The 20,567-nt window shown below is 34.2% G+C and overlaps 1 protein-coding gene across 1 annotated transcript; it reads left to right on the top strand.

The window, feature by feature from the left end:
• The first annotated feature begins 136 nt into the window (after positions 1-136).
• Positions 137-1,087, top strand: LOC134376339 (olfactory receptor 52A1-like). The gene has a single exon (XM_063094924.1). The coding sequence runs from the start codon at positions 137-139 to the stop codon at positions 1,085-1,087; it is 951 nt and encodes a 316-aa protein (XP_062950994.1).
• Positions 1,088-20,567: the final 19,480 nt, after the last annotated feature.

Below are 20,567 nucleotides of genomic sequence, written 5' to 3'. Positions count from 1 at the left end.
ATGATTTGATGTTAGAGATCTACCAAAATCAGGCAGGCTCAATATGATGACTTTGGAGAAAAGGAATAAGTAGAAGAAGAACAGTAGCCTGGACTGAGGAACTTCTTTGATTTGCAGCAGGAAGCCCAAGGACACTATGACCTTTTCCAACATTACAGTCTTCATGCCTTCTGTGCTGACACTCATAGGGATCCCAGGCCTGGAAGCTGTGCAGAGGTGGATTGGGATTCCATTCTGTGCCATGTATCTCATAGCTATGGTTGGAAATTCCTTGCTTCTGACCATCATCAAATCGGAGCCCAGCCTCCATGAGCCCATGTACATATTCTTAGGCATGCTAGCAGCCACAGATATTGCTCTTTCTAGCAGCATTATGCCCAAGATGCTTGGTGTCTTCTGGTTTCATATGCCAGAAATCTATTTTGATTCTTGTTTGCTTCAAATGTGGCTCATCCACACATTCCAGTGTACAGAGTCAGGCATTCTGCTGGCCATGGCACTGGACCGTTATGTGGCCATCTGTTATCCTTTAAGACATGTCACTATCTTCACCCACCAGCTGGTCACCCAAATTGGTTTTGTGGCAGTATTCAGGGCTGCCACTCTTGTGGCCCCATGCCTCCTCCTGATAAAGTGCCGGTTTCAATTTTATCACACAGCAGTCATCTCCCACTCGTACTGTGAACACATGGCCATTGTGAAACTGGCTGCAGGAGACGTCCAGGTCAACAAAATCTATGGTTTGTTTGTGGCCTTCACTGTTGCAGGGTTTGACCTCACTTTCATCACATTGTCCTATATCCAGATATTTATCACAGTTTTTCGTTTGCCCCAGAAGGAGGCGAGGTTCAAGGCCTTCAATACCTGCATCGCTCACATCTGTGTCTTCCTTCAGTTCTACCTTCTTGCCTTCTTCTCCTTCTTCACACACAGGTTTGGTTCTCATATCCCCCCTTATATCCACATCCTGTTCTCTACCATGTACTTGCTGGTCCCTCCATTTCTCAATCCGCTTGTGTATGGTGTAAAGACCAAGCAGATCCGCACATGTGTGGTTGAAATGTTCTCTTCAAAAAATACACCTTGATTAATACCTTCACAGTTTCCTCTTTTCCCATAGCAATATTGTTTCAAAACATCACAAACTGCATTATGTGAGATATTTGTATTTTCTACCTAATTGGTTATTGAAGTCAACTAGCATCATAGCTGAATGTCATATCATTACAGCCTTTAAAAGCTATCAGTCAATGGTGTTGTGATCCTATCTATGAAATGAATGTCAGGAAAAAAGAGTAAAATAGTGACTATATATCATGTCTTTTTCTCCCTAATTTTTTAGTCCTTGGCTGTGTTTCCTCCAAGAGACCGATGTATCTGTCAATAAATGTAAATGCACCCAAGGCTGGTTGTTCTACAGTGTCCAGATGCTCAATAAAAACAAGTTGTCAACTCTTTTTGTTTCTTGATCATCCCAGTCATTTAAAACTTAATCAAAGTGCATTTTAACAGTGTTCAGATTAAAAAAAAAAAAAAAAAAAAAAAACTTATTGAAATCTGATGAGACAATGAATTCTAAAAATTTAAGTAATTCTCAATGTCATTCAAGCAGTTATAATTGCAAAAATCTTGAGAACTCAGGTGCTGTATTTTACACATAAATATTCTTTTTGTCATTCCCATTTATCATTGATTTCTTTATTAATTTATCAAATGTTATCAAAAACCTACAGTGTTATAAATATAACACTTGAGAAAAATGGTATAGTGGTAAGCTTGACACAGAGCTTATGTTTCATGAGTTTGTAGCCTTTTATATATGCAGGAGGGAGAGTAAGAGTAGGAGTGGGGAGGAAGGAGAGAGAGAGAGAGAGAGAGAGAGAGAGAGAGAGAGAGAGAGAGAGAGAGAGAGAGAGAGAGAGAGAGAGAGAGAGAGAGAATAGGGGTATGCAAGGAATGTGGGCCGAAGAAAGAGAATGAAGCACTGGAATCTGAGAGCAGAAAGGACAGTTGAATTAGATTTGTTTCATTTTTTCGGCTAGTTAATCTGATTAATCTGACTTTTGAGGAATAAGAATCAGTAGCCATTGAATCAAGGATACATCATGACAGCTAGTTGACAGAGGAAACTTAAATGCACAGTTTTTCAATATGGTTTGAATATAATGTAACATTTGGGGAGACAAGGAAATTATGGATAGAAGAGATGGCCATGAATGCTGTGCAAAGTTACCGTACTTTCCTTTGAGAGCTATAATGTTTTATTAGAGAGTTTTTATCTATGACAAACTCACATGTGTGTGTATGAGCACTACCTGGTTATGTGACAGTACAATGTCAGCTCATCATGTAAAACATCACGCATTTAAATGATTCAAGAATATTATATCAATGAAGAGATGGAGTGTATTGTCTAACACGAATGACCTGAGAACTTAGGGTTAGTTGTTTGTGTGTGTGTGGAAAACCTTCAGCTCATATATCATTTTATAAAGATTATGAAAAATATTTACATGTATTCAGATACCCAGACTTTGATTGACAAGATTAAAATCACCACATATGTATGCAGTAGTGAACTGCTTGTCACATAGCTGATGGGTAATCTGACTGGATACAGGGACTGCACTTTATCAGATATCTGTGGCTGTTGAGGATGATTACATTGTAAATATAGAGACTATCTTGAGGTATCTTTCGAGACTGTTTTAAATGTGAGTGTTTATTAGAGCTGATTGGATTGGATTACTGATTGGAGTGCTGTTCTAGATAACATAATTTTCTTAAGAATAAAACTAATATAGGCCTGTAGTTTTCTATTTCTGATGCATCTTTGTCTGGTTTTGGTATCAGGGTGATATTTGCCTCATAGAATAGGTTTGGGAGAATGGCCTCTGTTTCAACCTTTTGGAACAGTTTATAGAGAATTGGTGTCAGTTTCTCTTTGAAGATTTGGTAGTACTCTGCAGTGAACTTGTCCGGTCCTGGGCTTTTCTTTGTTGGGAACCTTCTGATAACAGTTTCAATCTCTTTTATTGTTATTGGTCTGTTCAGATTTTCTATATCTTCTTGGCTCATTTTTGCTAATTTGTATGCATCCAGAAATTTGTCCATTTCCTCCAGACTTTCAAATTTGTTGGCATATAGTTGTTGATAGTAGTCTCAAATGATTACTTGTATTTCTGAGGTGTCAGCTGTAATATCAACTTTTTCGTTTCTAATTTTTGTTATTTGGGTCTTCTCTCTTCTTAGTCTTGCTAAAGGTTTGTCGATTTTATTAATCATTTCAAAGAACCAACTTTTTGTTTCATTGATCTTTTGTATTGTTTTTCGTGTTTCTATTTCATTTAGTTCTGCTCTGATCTTAATTATTTCTTTTCATTTGCTAACTTTAGGTTTGTATTGTTCTTGTTTTTCTAGATCTTTAAGGTGAAGTGTTAGGTTATTTATTTGCCATCTTTCCATTCTTCTGAAGTAATCATTTAATGCAATAAATTTCCCCCTTAAAACTGCTTTTGCAGTATCCCACAGGTTTTGGTATGATATGTCATTATTTTGATTAGTTTCAAGAAATAAACAAATGAGATTATATCAAACTAAAAAGGTTCTTCTGCACAGCAAAAGAAACAATCAACAGTAAAAAAAAAAAAAAAAAAAAAAAAAAAAAAAAAAAAAAAAACAGAGTGGGAGAAAATATTTGCTAAATATACATCTGGCAAAGGATTAATATCCAGAATATATAAGGAACTCAAACATCTTCACAACAAAAAAAACAAAATAACCCAATTTAAAAGTGGGCAAAGAGGCTGAACAGACATTTCTCAAGGAAAGATATGTGAATGGCCAATAGACACATGAAAAAGTGCTCAATATCACTCAGCATCTGGGAAATGCAAATCAAAACCATAATGCGATACCATCTCACTCCAGTTAGGACAGCTAATATCCAAAAGACTGAGAATGACAAGTGATGGAGAGGTGCAGAGAAAAAGAAACTCTTGTCCACTGCTGGTGGAGCTGAAAAATGGTGTAGCCTTTATGGAAAATGATATGGAGGTTCCTCAAACAATTACAGATATATCTACCATATGACCCAGCGATCCCACCTCTGGGAATATACCCAGAAGAATGGAAATGCCAATGGGATACCTGTATTCCAATGTTTATTGCAGCTCTGTATACAATAGCCAGGAGCTGGAACCAGCCAAAATGTCCATCATCTGATGAGTGGATAAGGAAACTGTGGTATATCTACACAATGGAATACTACTCTGCTATAAAAAAGAATGAAATGCTACCATTCGCAACAACATGGATGGACTTAGAGATAATTATATTAAGTGAAACAAGTCAGGCATGGAAAAAGAAATACCACGTGTTCTCACTTATTTGTGGGAGCTAAAAATTAATAAATAAATAAATACACAACAAATAAAGGGTGGGGAGAAGAAGACAGAATAACCACAAAAGTTCCCTGAACTATTTAAGCTAAGTGCACAGAAATGATGGGGGGAGAGGTGTGGAGGGGGGTTGAGGAATGGGTAAAGAGGCATGAAAATCAAGTACAATGCATTTTGAGAAGTAAAATAAAATAAAATAAAAAAACTAATATAGCACAAGTTATTATTTCCTAGTTTTTAGCCAGTGTTCAATAAACTCTTAAGTAAAGGTACATGTAATAAATAGCTATGCTTTGTTGGAAAAGAATTTAAGAATATTATGCAGGTATTTATCTAAAATGAGATAAAATACATTTCCACCAAAATTTTTTGATAAAATTCAAAATAAAATAGTTATAATAATAATATGAATTATGTAGTTTTTCTGTAATATCAGTCTAATAAATAAATAAAATTCATTTTTTCCTGAAGATAATATTTTTTTAGTGCATGTGAAAGTTAGAATTTCCCTATTAAAAAATAATGAATGCACATGTTCAGCCAAGAAAGGCAAAAACCATTCTTAACTGGTGAGCTATAAAAAAAGCAGCAGCCAGTCAGCTTTGGGTTGTCCATGATGGTTCTAAGCACAAACTTTGAGAAGTTTGGAAATATTTCAAACAATTACTACTGCTAGCAGATGTCCTGAAAATATGTGGCAATATAGGACATGCCTAGAGATGGAATGTAAAATTATAAAATATTTGTACCATCTTTAATTGTCAATATCTCATCATATATCTAGCCCAGAGTTCTGATTGTCAAATATTATAGCCTTCAAATTTCAGGACCAGTTTCAAACTAAAGCATACAAAAGAAATTTCCCTGTTCTTCAGGACTTTATAAGAGGTTTCTTAATAAGCCACTGGTTTTTCCCATTAGGAGTCATATCAGACAAAGAAAAGGTCTTAAGACTGGGGACTTTGAACCATTGATTTTTCTCACTCTTCACGTAGACTTTTAGGTGAGGGAGCAATAATTCATTGACTGATCTGGCTTTTTGCAGACCTTTACCTAAATGTTCAATTTGGGAAAAATAACTTGCAACATTTGGCTCATCTCTAGCCACCTTCTTCATTTTAGTAGAGAACTATGCATAGGTATCCGGTCTTCTGTGCTGATCTTCCAGGAGTGATCTCTATTCCAATGTGGGCATGGGATCATGACATCAGCATTACCCTCAATTGATAAGTAAAATGACCTTATTTTGGAGTTTCAGGCAAGCATATTGACTTCTATACTAAGCTCTCTTTACATTTAAATGGTATTAAAAATCAGGAGTTATTTTGTCCTACCACTTTTAATTCCTAAAATTGTTCAGAACTTGTATTAGTTATGGCTTACCTGAGAAGAAAAACCAATAGGTGACACACACACACACACACACACACACACACACACACACACACACACACACACACACACACACGTTATTTACATAATCACCTATATGTAAATATATATTGGTGATAAGTATATAGAGATAGTAAATATATATAGGTGACATATATGTGATATATCTATATATCCTATTTATTAATAGATGTCTAATTTTAAGAAATTGTCTCATGTGTTTCTGGAGGCATGCAAAGCCTAATTCTGCAGGGTGGACCTACAGGCTGGAGTCCCAGGAAAGAGACAAATATTGCAATACAATTCATGTCCAAAGGCCATCTGCTGGGAGAATTCCCTCTTGCCTCGGCATTTAGCCTTCTCCTCTCAGGCCTCCAAATGACTGTGGGGCACAGTATGGAGCCATTTGCTTCACTCAAAGCTACCTATTTAAATGTCAGTGTCATCCAGAAACCCATTCTCACGGGAACATCAAAAATTATATTTCACCAAATATTAAGACTATGGCCCAGCCAATTTGACACATAAAATTAAATATCACAAAACCCAGAAAGAAAGCAGGTAACAAATTTTCAGGCTCCTACAAACACTCAACATTATGGTCTAGAAATCTCTAGAAAAAGGATATTAGAACAAAAAATAATACTTGTTGCAATTCATCCACACTCAGTCACTGAAATGCTAATCTCAATATTGTTAAGATGCTAATGCTCTCTAAATTTATCTGAAGATTTAAAGCAAACCAAAATAGAGTGCTAACAAACATTTCTGGCATGAATAAAAATGTTTAAGAAAAAGACTTTTAATTCAGGAAGTCAAAACTGAAAATGAAAGGTTAGATGGGGTTCTGATAAATACCTCTGCCTCATCTTCTAAGACTCTGTGTCTTTTAGATGACAGCTCTCAAAAGAATTGAAGAATGGAACAGAAAACAGCAACAGATTTCTCCTGTAGGCAAGGCCTGAAGTTAACATACACAATGCCAATTTTGCAGTATTTATTTGTAGTGTGCACCAAGGTTATAAGATATGAGGTCCATATAAAAGTTGCTTGCAAATCTATATACTGAAACAAATAATTGAGAAATAATAATAATTTTCCATAGACTGTAAAAACACAAGACACACATACATTTAAGTGTACAATAAAATAAAATACTTGCAAAAGCTCTTTACTGAAAATGACAAAAAATTGTTGAGAGAAATTAGGAAAGACCTAAAGAAATAGAGATCTGTGCACATTCATGGATTGGAAATCTTATTATTGTGAAGATGTTAATGCTCTTTAAATTTATATAAAGATTCAAAACAATCCCAAATACAATCCTGACAAACATTTTGGGTATGAATTGAGAAGCTAATTCTTTATTTAACATAGCTATTTAAAGGACATTGAGCCAAAGCAATCTTAAAATAAAGAATAAATTTTGAGTCCTGACAATATTTGACATGAAGACGGTCTAAAACTGTAATAATCAGACAGTATGGTATCATCATGAGGATAGACTAATGAAACAGAATAGAGGACCTGCATGTAAGTTCACATTTGCATGGTCAGTTGATTATAGACAAAAGTGTGAAAGCAATTCAATAGAAAATAAGAAGCTTTTTCAAAAAATTGAATTGTGAATTTAGATATTCATATATGCTTGTATAAATGTGTATAAGCTTATAAACATATATATATATATATATAAAATCTCAAAATCTACTTTGTAACATACAAAATATAAATCCAACTTGGATAATGTACAAGCCAAAAATAATGCTTTGAAAAAAAAAAGTAGGATATTCTTATAAATTGAGAACTTGCAAAGATTTTCTTCTTAGAATACAGAAAGAATAAGATACCACGTGATCAACAATTTGGACATCAACAGAAGTATACTGTTAAAAAATTAATAATCAATACATAGATGGTAGATCACAAAAAAGATTTGTATCTAAATAATACAAACGGCTATTATTTAATATATAAAAAACTTCTAAAACTCCATGAATAAAAACATAAAAATAGGCAAAATGCTTAACCACGCACTTCATACAAACATATACTACTAAGCCACCCGATAACATGGATAAAATGAAAAGATTGGGGAGTAAAATAAGCTGAACAGTTCATATTTTTGTGATTCTAATTATATAATGTTTTAGAAGAGGTAAACTAATCTAATGTAAAAAAATATATATTTAAATAATGCTTTTCTCTGTAGAGGAGGGAAGAGACATGGTCAAGGAACTTTCCGGAGTGATGGAAATGCTCTGTGTCTTGATAGACTAGTGAGTAGCACATTTGTCTAAGATAAAATTAAGGTTTACACATTTTGCTATCTTTCCTCAACAAAAAAGCAGTGTAAACAAAGACTGAACATGTTTTATGTTTGCTTTTCACAGTGATATTGAATAGCAATCTGGAGATTATTTAGTGTGTATTCCACTCTTGAAGAAATGAGAAAAAAAAATATTGAGTATATTGGAATATAGTTTTCATACTTTTGGAGAACATAGCTACTTCAATGGAAAGGGTTGAAATTAGTGACCTTTGAGAGTTTGGATTCTGATTGAATTCCTTAAAAATTTATTTATTATGAATATTCATGAGATACAAAGCTGAATGTCCCCCCCTGCCCATGATGGGCAGGGCAGATTCATCCTGGGGGCATACCCATTACCAGAAATTACTTTTGTACCCTTTGTCCACTCCCAATTATCCCCCAACCTCCCTTCCCCTCCCCCTTTCCCCTACACTCCAATTTGTAGCCCTGGGAATGTTCCCTCCCTCTGTTGGATCACAGCACTGCTGTGGTCTTTCTCTCCTGCCTTCCTTTCTCTCTTAGCTCCCACATATGAGTGAGCACATGCGGTATTTATCCCTTTTTATTTTAATAGAATTATATACATATATGTACATATGTATGTATAATTATATAATTTTTTGTGTGTTTCTGTCCATATATTTCCTAGATTCTTCCACTGGTATGAGCCAAAGGCCATGAATAAACAATGGCGAGATGAATAATTCCTGTTGTTCTTGGTTTCTCCATAACTTTGTTCACTAAAGGAGACCAGGAATCTTTGGAAGAATGCCTGCTTCTGTGGATTGGGGTGGGGAAGTACAAAGTAATTTTGGAAACAAAATGTTGTGCCAGAAAGTAAGGAAGTGTACAAAGTATGACTGGAAAGTATCAAAGTGACCCAAGATCTAGTTTGAAGGGGCTCCTTCTCACCAAATGTGGAAAATTTTGAGCAATAAAATAAATGGTAATAGCAACAGATTATAGCCCTTTGAATACAATCAGGTTCTGTGAATCCATACAGATATGAGTAAAGCAATACATAAATAAATGGTTGGAGGGAAATCTCTTTTTTATAATATAATGTCAATGAAAAAATATAAAAGATATGATGGATTTAAGAATTAATTAATAGACTGATAAAACTAATGGGTGAAAGTTTATAAGGAGCAGACTATTTAAATACTCTTGAAGTATCTCTTCGTAGGTTTCTATGAATTACAAATGGAAAATAGTGACATTGCAATGAAGAACCAACATAGGCATCTATTAACCAAGTGATTGAAGTTATAAATAATGTTAGAACACATGAATATTATATAATTAATTATCTGAACAGAGAAAGGTCATATTATTCTGTGGTATTCAAAACAAAAGCAAAACAAACAAAAACACACAACCTTGATTCTAATCATGAGGAACTATCAAATGAACCAAAATGATGAACATTCTACATAATAAATGATCTATGTACTTCAATAATTTCAGTAAAAAGAAAGAAAAAGAAAGGCCGAGGAACTGTTACATATTCAAAAAGACGGAAGAGATATGAAAACTAAATGTACCGGATGATCCTGGATTGGATACTGGACAAGAAATATACAACTGTAGAAATCATGTTAGGACTATGGTCTAACTTAAAATATGGACTATTGATTAGGTTATAGTACTATTCCAATGCTGAATGTCCTGATCTTGGTAACAGTGATATAGTACTACAGTTATGCAATGATATATGTATATTTCCCTTTGGAAATGCACACTAAAATATTTAGCTGTAATTTTTTCATAAACAATTCAGAAAAAAAAAATCTATCTATATGTTTATCTATCTATCTATACACTTACTAAGTGATAAAGCACAATTGGTCAAATTATTAACAATTTGTGAATCTGGGAACATGTTATAAGCAGATTTCTTGTAGTCTTCTTGCAAAATTCTGTAAATTTAAAATAATGCCAATATAAAAATAATTTTTAAAAGGCACCATTCCTCAAATAACCCCAATTCAGAAAATAGTACCACTATTCACTCACTTCACCAATCCAGAAATCTAGTCATTCTATTTGAAATCGAACTGAATTATACACGATACACCTACTCTGTCACCAAGTACTGATGATTTCTTAAATAATTCTGAAATATTTTCTCTGCTTTCCACCAGTTATTAGTTCTTCCTTGTTGCAATTATTCATGAGATTTAATGTTAAATACAATGTTATATTTTTAATTTTGTTACTTACTAGCATTTTTTGCATAAGCCATGCTTCAGAAAGTTAATTGGTTCTTGTTTAGGGTATCTACCTCTTTGTTTATTTTCTCTTTCAGATCATGAATTGTTTTTTATGATTCTGTTGTGTTGTCTATCTGTACTCTCTTGCATCTCACTGCACTTGCTTAAATTTATTATTCTGATTTTTTTTGTTTTTTCAGGCATTTCATAGATTTCTTTTTGTTGGAGATCCAGTACTAGAAAATTATTGTATTTTTTGAGGGAGTCTCTTATTTTCTTTTTTCTTCATGTTTCTCACATCCCTACGTTAATGTCTATGCATCTGGTGGAAGAGTCACATCTCCTAATTGTTGCTTTACGTTGCTTCACCCCCCACTGATTTGTCACCCCACTTTCCCTGGGTGACAGAGGTGCAAAGGATTACTCAAAGCCTATCTCTTCTGAGAAGTGAGAAACCCCAAAGTGGTTAACTTCCCTGGGACCCTCCAGCGAGAGGGATCCCTTCCTTGGGAAATTAACACTGAATTGGGGTTCTCTTCCTGGATTTATTTTCCAGACCAGGAAGTTACAGGAAGAGACATAGGTGGGGTTATAGTTTATCAGTATAGGCTGGTAACTTTCAGGGAAACAAGCCAGATGACATTCCAGTAATACAATTAACAAAATCTTTTTTTTTTTTTTCTTGTCTTTTTCGTGACCAGCACTTAGCCAGTGAGTGCACCGGCCATTCCTATATAGGATCCAAACCCGCAGTGGGAGCGTCGCTGCGCTCCCAGCGCCTCACTCTCCCGAGTGCGCCAGGGGCTCAGCCCAACAAAATCTTGACCTTAGCAAACATTCCTTCCTACAGCAATCTCTCAGTATCTTTACATAACAATCAGTAACTAGTCTGGCCTTGAGCCAGCAAACCTTGCTGTGCCACAAATCTTTATCTTACACCAGAGACTTTATAGCCTGAGGAAAATTCCCAGTCCTCCACAAGGTTAATATCTGAAACTGCAAGGCTTTGGAAAACCAGGCCCTGTGAAGTACATATGCTTTATAGTATATTCCACACCTAATTTTCTAAAGTAGCTTTTGAAAGGAGAGACCTTTTCCTGCAGTTGTGTTCTATAGAGTCAGTTGAGTCAGACGTTTTCAATTTTGTTCTGGGTAAGAGCAGTAGTGTAGTTCTCATATGATTTCTTTGACTGCCTTCAGTACTGGAATTGTCCGTGTGTGCCTCTGTGGCCTAGGCCCTGTGACACCTGGATCTGTGAAAGACAATCACACAGCATTCCCAATTCAGCATTAAGTATAACTCAGTGAAAGAAAGAACCATGTTGTAGAACTTGCATTCATCTTGTTGAAATTCTGCTTTGTAATAAGAATAGAAAAATGCTGTTATAAGCAGCATTGGAACCACTTGATTTCTGCTTCAAGCCCTCCACTGTCAGAAACTGCCTTTTTTCTGAGATAGTATGCCACATTGAGGACAGCTCCAAATGTCAGATAGGTCTTCATTACATTAAACTCCAAACTGCCTCTTTATTAATTTCTCATAGAGGTCTTAAATCTACATTCCAATAATATATTTGGCCATGGGTCAGTTGATTGTACAGAATCAGAAGCCAATAAAGAGATTTTAAATCCCATATCTGTCATTCCTTAACTTTACACACTCTTGAGCCAGTTGTAAAATGACTAAGTACATTAATTGCCTCATTGATAAAATAAGGCCAATGGATGAAAACACTTTACAGAGTGAATGTGAAAATTAAGTGAGTTGATCCATTCTATATATTAGAAAGAAACAAAATATATTGATCTGACAATAAATATCAACTATTAAACCACAAAAAACTTATCCTTTCTTTTTCATAAAATAACTTCAGGTACATAAAGAAACAATGAGCATTTTTCTGAATTTTTACCAGTCTAAGCATGTATAACATTCTGACCTTTTAGCAAATATGTATTCCATTCATCTATCATCACATATGTCATTGTTTAAAAGTCCTCCTATTTGTCAAATTTATTTTAATATGTATCAACCAATATTGAATTAATTTGACTCAGAAATATTCAGGGAAGCATGAGTTACCATGAGACAACACTTTTGTAGAGTGTGAATGCTCAAAAACCTTAAGATTCTGTTACTTATTTATCATCCTGACATCATATTGGATCACACAATACATATTCTCTTTGAAACCAATCCTCTGTCTCCCAAATACAGTGCAGAATCTCAAGCCTAAAGACTTACTAGGAGTCACCCATGAAAATATAATATACTATTTTATATATATATATAGAAATATATATAATATACTATTATAATATACTATTATATATATATAATAGTATATATATAATAGTATATATATATATATATATATATATATGCCATAGAATGAGAATCTTTTTGTTAATTCAGGCAGTGAAGGATTAGTGTTTTGTACCATACTATATAGTATGGTATATAGTATAGTCCCTTGGGGATTGGGCTTTACCAATCCCTGGTGAGACTTGAGGTTCACCTGGGGCAAGGGTGAAAAAGGAGGCAAAATATGGTTTAGAAGTTAATAGATTAGTTGTCTAATAGGAGTCAGTATTTTAAAAATTCTCAAATTCTAGTTTCTCTTCAAAATTTAAATCAAAATGAACTTCCTTTTACAAATTCATAAAACAAGACAATGTCCCAAGATGAAAAAATCAAGTCAATGGAACTTATTTACAAAAATAATGAGCTAATGAAGGGAAATAAATGCATCTTGAGTTATTCAGACTAGTCAGTGTAGATACATGTTAACAAAGAAATAAAGGAAAACTTTGTGCAAATTTATTGCAGTAAGATAGACAACGATTTCTTATTAGGCACATGAACAGGGATGACATTGGAAAATGCATCTCAGAGCCTACATCACCCATTACTCTCTAAGCATCTTTCACATGAACTTTTGTGACACAAATCTTTCCTGTATGCAAACAAGCTACTCCCAAGTTTTCTTAACCTAGTTAGAGTTTTTACATTGGTATATACATTTTCAAAAAATTTAGTTTCAGTCATAATATCTATATCCTTGTCTCAGCTGGAAAATAGCATTTGTGGCCTGTATTGACTTAGTTAAAGAAGGGTTTGTGCCTTAGAAAAGGGATGTAAAAAGTCATAGCTGTAGATACAAATAGTAAAATGATGGTTGCCAGAAGCTGGGGGTGGGGAGGTTTGGGAGATTTTGTTCAAAGAATAGAAAATTTCAGTCATAAAGGAGGAATAAGTTAAAGAGATCTATAGCACATCATAGTGACCACAGATAATAACAATATATTGTATACTTGAAAAATGCTAGGAGAGTAGGATAACAATTTTCTACCATCCATTAAATTATGATAAGTATTTCAGGTAATGCAGGCATTAAATTGCTTGATTAAGTCATTCTGCAATATATACAGGTGTCAAAATGAATGGACCCAAAATAAAATTAAATATCTCCCAGGAATACAAGATGAATATTTTAAGACAGAACATGAATTAGGCTCAAGTGAAATCTATACACATGTGAAATCTATAAACTACTCTTTATATATTGGGTAACTACAAAATAGACATGTTAAATAATTCCTGAGATATTTTTAGAAACTTTTGAAAAAGGTTTGAACCTCAAGGAATCATAATGCTATAGAATGCTGAAAAAAAGTATTCTGAGAAACTGATTCAAATCCATTGGAAAAATAGAGCAATAACCTGTTTTGGAGAGTGTGACTCATAATTTTGGTGACTGATATGGATGCTTAGAACTCCTAATATTAAATAATAATAATTGCTCCTGCATGCATTTTAATGATAATGTATACCTCGGCAAAATGTAATATGAAATCGAAAAAGTACATTTTCAGAAGAGATTCATATTTCCACATGTTTCACCTAGAAAATCAGAACCAAATGATTAATTTTAAAATATAACACAGCTAGGAAAGGAAGCTGAGTAGCTTTTTACTACAGATGGTTAATAGAATTCAGCACATGAGGACAAATAAGTTTTAATGAAATATGGAAATATAAAATACAAAGGCCTGGCCATGCATATGAGTATATTATTTGTGAAATTGTCCTAGTTAAGATGGATATCCTTACTATGTAAAGAAGAGAGGAATAGTCAAATAGCTTATCTTGGCCAGAGATCTGACTGCTAGGTTCAGAAGTACACTCAAGTATATTTATACCATGGACTACTATCCAGCCATAAAAAGAAATAACATTCTGATTTATGCTAAAACACGAATGAACCTTGAAAACATTGCACACAGTGAAAGAAGTCAAGCATGAAAGGCCACATATTGTATGAATCCTATTATATAAAATGGCCAGAATATATGAGTAAACAAAGATGGAAAGGAGATTAGTGATTGCCAAAAACTGGGAGCAGTAAGGATTGCATTTATTTAGCATTGAAATATGTTATGACTGAATCAGAATACATTATGCATTTGAGTAAGCATATCTTCTTTTCTGAGTTGGATTTTTGTTATTTGCAGAATAAAAAATTCTAACTGACATGGACCATGAACAAACCAAAAAAGACAATATGGGAGAATATATACATACAAATGGCAAATAGTTAAAATTCCTAATTTATAAAGAGCTGTTAAAGAACATAAAAAAGAAAACCACCTTTTTTTTAAAAGGGCAGAATATAAAGATAATCAATGTATTCATACAAGGAGAGATACAGATATAAAAATTGTTCTTTCAAACAGCTGAAGAAGATGGAAAAAAGACAACAGCAACAAAACTACAAAGCAATATCCCTAACAAACATAAATGTAAAAATCCTCAACAAAATACTAGCAAACTGAATACAAGAACATATGCAAAAGATCATTCATCATGATTAAGTGTGATTCATCCCAAAGATACAAAGATGATCAACATACTCAAATCAATAAATGTTACCACATTAAGAGAATGAAGAACAAAAACCATATGATTATCTCAAAAGACACATAAATGATTTGATAAATTCAGCATTCCTTTATGGTAAAACATTCTCAACAAGTTAGGTATAAAAAGAAAATATCTCAATAAAGTAAAGGCCATAAATGACAAATTCACAGCTAATATTATACTGAGTGGAGAAAAGTTGAAAACTTTTTCTCTGTGAATAGGAATAAGAGGATGCCTACCCTCGGCACTCTTAGTTAACATAGTACTAAAGGTTCTAGCCAGAGCAATTAAGGAGCAGAAAAAAAAATAAATAGCATCAACACTAGAAAAGAAGAAGTCAAATTGTTCCTTTTTGCAGACAATATAGTCTTATATATAGAAAATCTCAGAGAATCCACCAGAAATCTTCTAGAACTGATACACAAATTCAGGAAAGTTGCAGGATACAGAAACGACATAAAAAAATTGTTAGAGTTTCTATGCACCAACAAGGAACTAGCTGAAAAAGAAATCAAGGAAGCAATCCCATTCACAAAAGTTTTCCCCCCTCCCAACCAAAAACAAACAAACAAAAAACCCTAGGAATAAATTTAATGAAGGATTTGAAAGATCTCTGGAAGGAAATCTGCAATACTCTGATTAAAAAAAAAAAAATTCAATACTCTGAAATAAAGAGAACACAAAAAAATGGAAAGACAAAAGACTTTCCATGTTCATGGACTGGAAGAATTATTATAGTTAAAATGATGATAAATCCAAAATGATGTAAATCAAAAGGGATTTACAGATTCAATGCAATCCTAACGAAAATATTATGACATTCTTCATAGAAATAGAAGAAATAATTCTAAAACTCATATGGAACCACAAAAGACTCTGAATAGCCAAAACAAGCCTAACTAAAAAGAATAAAACTGCAGGTATTACACTATTTGACATCAAAATATACTACAGAGTTATAGTAATCAAAAAAGCTTGGCATAAAAACAGATACATAGAACATAGAGAATTCAGAAATACACGCAACTATTGACAGCCAAGTCTATTTTGACAAAGGTGCCAAGAACATCCATAGGGGAAATGATACCCTCTTTAATAAATGGTGCCTGGAAAACTGGATAAGCATATGCAGAAGAATGAAGCTAGACCCCTATCTCTCATTCTATATCGAAATCAATTCAAAATGGATTAAAGACTTAAAAGTAAAACCTCAAGTGATAAAACTACTATAAAAAGACAGGGAAAACACTCCAAGACATTAGAATGAGCAAAAATTTTATGGAGAAGACTTCAAAACCACAGGCAACAAAAGCAAAAATAGACATATGGGATTGCATCTAAGTAAAAAGCTTCTACACAGCACAAGAAACAATCAGAGAAAACCAGCAGAATCAGAGAAAATATTTGCAAACTATTCATCTGACAAGGGATTAAGATTCAGAATACACCAGTAAATTAAACAACTAAACAACAAAAAAACCCCAAATAATCTGATTTAAAAAATGGGAAAATTATCAGAATAGACATTCCTCAAAGGAAAACATATCAATGATCAGCAGGTATAAAAAATAATGCTCAAAATTTGTGAGCATCAGGGAAATGAAAGTCAAAACCACAATGAGATATTTCATGCCAGTTAGAATGGCTGTTACAAAAAAAGAAAAAAATATATAACAAATGCTGGCAAGGACAGGAAGAAAGGGGAGTCTTATATACTGGTAGTGGGAATGTAAATTATTACAGCCATTACAGAAAACAGTACAGAGGTTTCTCAAAAATTAAAAACAGAACTACCATATGATCCAGCAATCTCATTGCTGAGTATTTATCCAAAGGAAAGGAAATTAGCCTACCAAAGAGATATCTGTACCCTCATGTTTATTGCAGTACTAGTCACAATAGTCAAAATATGGAATCAACCTAGGTGTCCACTGACAGATGAATGTATAAAGGAAATGAGGTATATGTGTGCAATGGGCTACTACTCAGCAGTTAAAAATAATAAAATCTTTTCATTTGCAGCAACATGGAATAGCCTGGAAGATATCATGTTAAATGGAATGTCAGGCAAATAAAATACATACTATATGTTCTCACTTATATGTGAGAGCTAAAACACAACAACAAAAAAAGAACTTTCAGAAGTAAAGAGTAGAGTTGTCATTAGTAGAGGCTGGAAAGGAGAGAGCAAATAAGGGGATAGAGAGTAGTTGGTTGATGGACACAAAATTACATCTAGATAGGAAAAATAAGTTCTAGTGGTGTATAGTAGTCCTTGACACCTTCAATTAACAATAATTTAATATATGTTCTCAAATGTCTAGAAGACAGGTGCTCAGGTGTTCTCATCGCAAAGAAATGATTAAGTGTTTTGATGATGAGTATACTAAATACCCTGACTTGATCATTACAAATTATATACATATGTTGAAATATAACTCTGTGCCCCATAAGTACAATCAATACATGCCATTAAAAATGACTTCCTTTAAATAAAAACAAATCAAAAATCCTCTTACTACCACTTCTTTTCACTGATAGATCCAATTAGGAGACTGACCAATAGAAAGAGGAAGTAAATGTGGATGGGAAAGCTGAGACTATACAATACAGCTGGTAAAATATCTATATCCAGATCTAAGGAATTTAATTCATGATTATTTCCTTATCCCCTTTTGAAATGACACCACGGTGGCTTGTCCAGAGCCCTATTCAGGAAAGAATGACTTATGATAGAGCTACCAGCAGACAGTCCTTAGCTGTTATCCCCTGTGGGAATTGCCAAGGCCAAAGTGGCCTGTCACACCCATGACCAAGTCGCTTTGGCAGGACAACCTACAATCTAATCCATTGACTAATGAAAAATGAAAGTGTAAAGTCCTAGCCTCTCATTCTAAGAAAGGATGAATTAGAAGCGTCACTTCCGATTCAGAACTCTCTGTAGGACTGGTTGAGACCCCATTAGAGACTCCATAACAGCTTTACTTCTATCCAGTCATGCTTCATTGTCTTACTTCACAGGTGTTCACTCTGAGAACACTGCCTAATACATTTCCTGCAAGATAATCTTTATTTTAGAGCCAACTTCCTGGATAACTAAACTCATAAACATTAATGCCAGGGATGGTCTGAGAAGGCAGATATTAGGATGGGATTTTAGAGTTGAGTAACTCATCACCAGCTGGAAATGGGGACCTCATCACTAGTGCCCCAGATATAACTCCTGGCTATTAGTATTGAACTGAAAAAGTGTAATTGTGGAAGAGTGCAAAATGAATCAGGCATTTCAGGAAAAAGGGGAAAATGGTAACTAAAAGTACAGAGGAATTGGGTGGCTATTTGATTGCTACTTTAGGGAAAAAACAATAGAATGCTGAAGTGATTAATTGGTGATTAAGAGCTAAATGTCTATGAAGATGGTAAAATGACCAGAGGTAACCAGGGTTTGGTGGAAAAATAAATTAACAAGTGGAACACAGAGGTTTTTTGGCCAGTGAAACTACTCTGTATGATATTATAATGGTGGATACATGTTCTTATACATTTGTTAAAGACCAAATAATGTAAGGCACTAACAGTAAACTCTAATGAAAACTATGGACTTTGAGTTATGATGATGCAGGTTCATCAATTAACAAACTTACCACTCCACTGTGTGATGTAAACAGTGGAGGAGACCGTTTGTATGGAGGAAGAGGTTATCTGGTATTCCCTGTTTTTTTTTCCATCAATTTTACTATGAACCTAAAACTGCTAAAAACTGTCTATTTTAAAAAATTAAAAATAAAGTTTTTAAATGGTTAAATGCACCAGCTAGAGAGTTCCTTGTTAATGTATTGAGTGGCTCCTATTACCTAAAGTGATTGGGGGGAAAAAGATAAAGACAAAGTCGCAAACTTCATAGTATAAGTAACTGAGTTTCAAAAAAGGTCATAGTTCCAACATTTGTAGGTCATCCATGCAAAGACTAAGGCTCTATGTGGAAAAAAATGGATTCCTGGCATGTGGGATGGGACAGTTCACATGCATGTGAATCCGAGAAGACTACTGGTTTACTTTCTTGTAACAAAGCTGTGTGTTTCTTTTTTTACCCTTGAAACCGAAGAAGTCAGGAAAGGCTGAACTTTCCATAGCACACAACACTGTCCATTGTATCGGTGAATTTATGCTAAGAGGACTAGACATACAAGAATTAGCTGGTATATTGGGGCCTATCACATATTGTCCTAGTGATAAACGAAAAAAAAATTATACAAATTCAGGTGTCCATCAAGTAAGTAAACCCTCTAGGTTATAAATATCTTAGAGCATTTTGGGACATTTCTTATTAACTCAAGAAAAAAAAAAGTATGAATGCATCTTTCATATCTCACAATAACACAAAATTCTTGGAGTTTGAGTTATGGAGGAAGCACATTTCACACCTGAGTATACTTCTTCGACTCATATAAGTGACACAAAATGCTGTCAGGTTTGAGGGTGATCCAGTACAGGAAAAGGATGTTTCAGCAGGTCCAGGTTGTGATGAAATCAGCCTTACTGTTAAACCACATGATCCCTTGTATTCTATAATATTAAACAGAAATATTAGTGACTGGAAAAGATACCTTTCATCAGTAATGGCATGCCCCAACTGGTGAATTATAATGTAGAAATCAAGTGTTGTGACTCATGACCATGCAATGGAGAAAATTACACACGTTTAGGAAAACAGCTACTGGAATCCTACTGGTTCCTGGTACAGATGAAGAGTATCACCATGCAACAGAAATTAACCATAGAAGAAAAAATATCAATCACAATCTGGCATTTGACAAAACCCCTAAGTCATATACTCTTGCACAGATGGAATATCAAGAATATAGCACAAACTGGTGTTAAAAAAAGTAGTAAATATTTGGCCAGCTAGTTTGGGACTTGGAAGAAGAAAGATTGGAAAATTAGTAACAAAAAATTAAAGGTTAGATGCATGGCATAGGCATATGGGATTAGGAAAGAAGTATGCATATGCTCTTGTACATGATTGCACACCAGAAGGCAATCTTTGAATGAGGAAAGAACATGGAAGAGTCCCTAACAACTGCAGACAAAACAGTATAAAAATTTGATGTCAGCTAGAATCTGTTATCTGTTATGGTGTGATACTCATGATGGTGATACTCATGAATATTTTAGCCATGATCATAAGAATGGAGGCCGTCAATGCCAATACAGCATGGGTTCTAATTAACAAGCTGTCACAGCTATGCCTATGGCAGAATGCAACTTTCCCCTAACTGCTACAGTTCCTCAGGGAGACAAATTAGCTACCGTGGCAACAATTT

This window comes from Cynocephalus volans, chromosome 4 (assembly GCF_027409185.1).
Source record: "Cynocephalus volans isolate mCynVol1 chromosome 4, mCynVol1.pri, whole genome shotgun sequence".
Classification (NCBI taxonomy): domain Eukaryota; kingdom Metazoa; phylum Chordata; class Mammalia; order Dermoptera; family Cynocephalidae; genus Cynocephalus; species Cynocephalus volans.
Note: the sequence above shows the minus strand (reverse complement) of the source record. Positions and strands in the feature narration are given on the sequence as shown.

What these genes read in the sequence shown, in the direction of transcription:
- LOC134376339 (XM_063094924.1), top strand. Translation starts at nt 137, where the DNA reads ATGACCTTTTCCAACATTACAGTCTTCATGCCTTCTGTGCTGACACTC.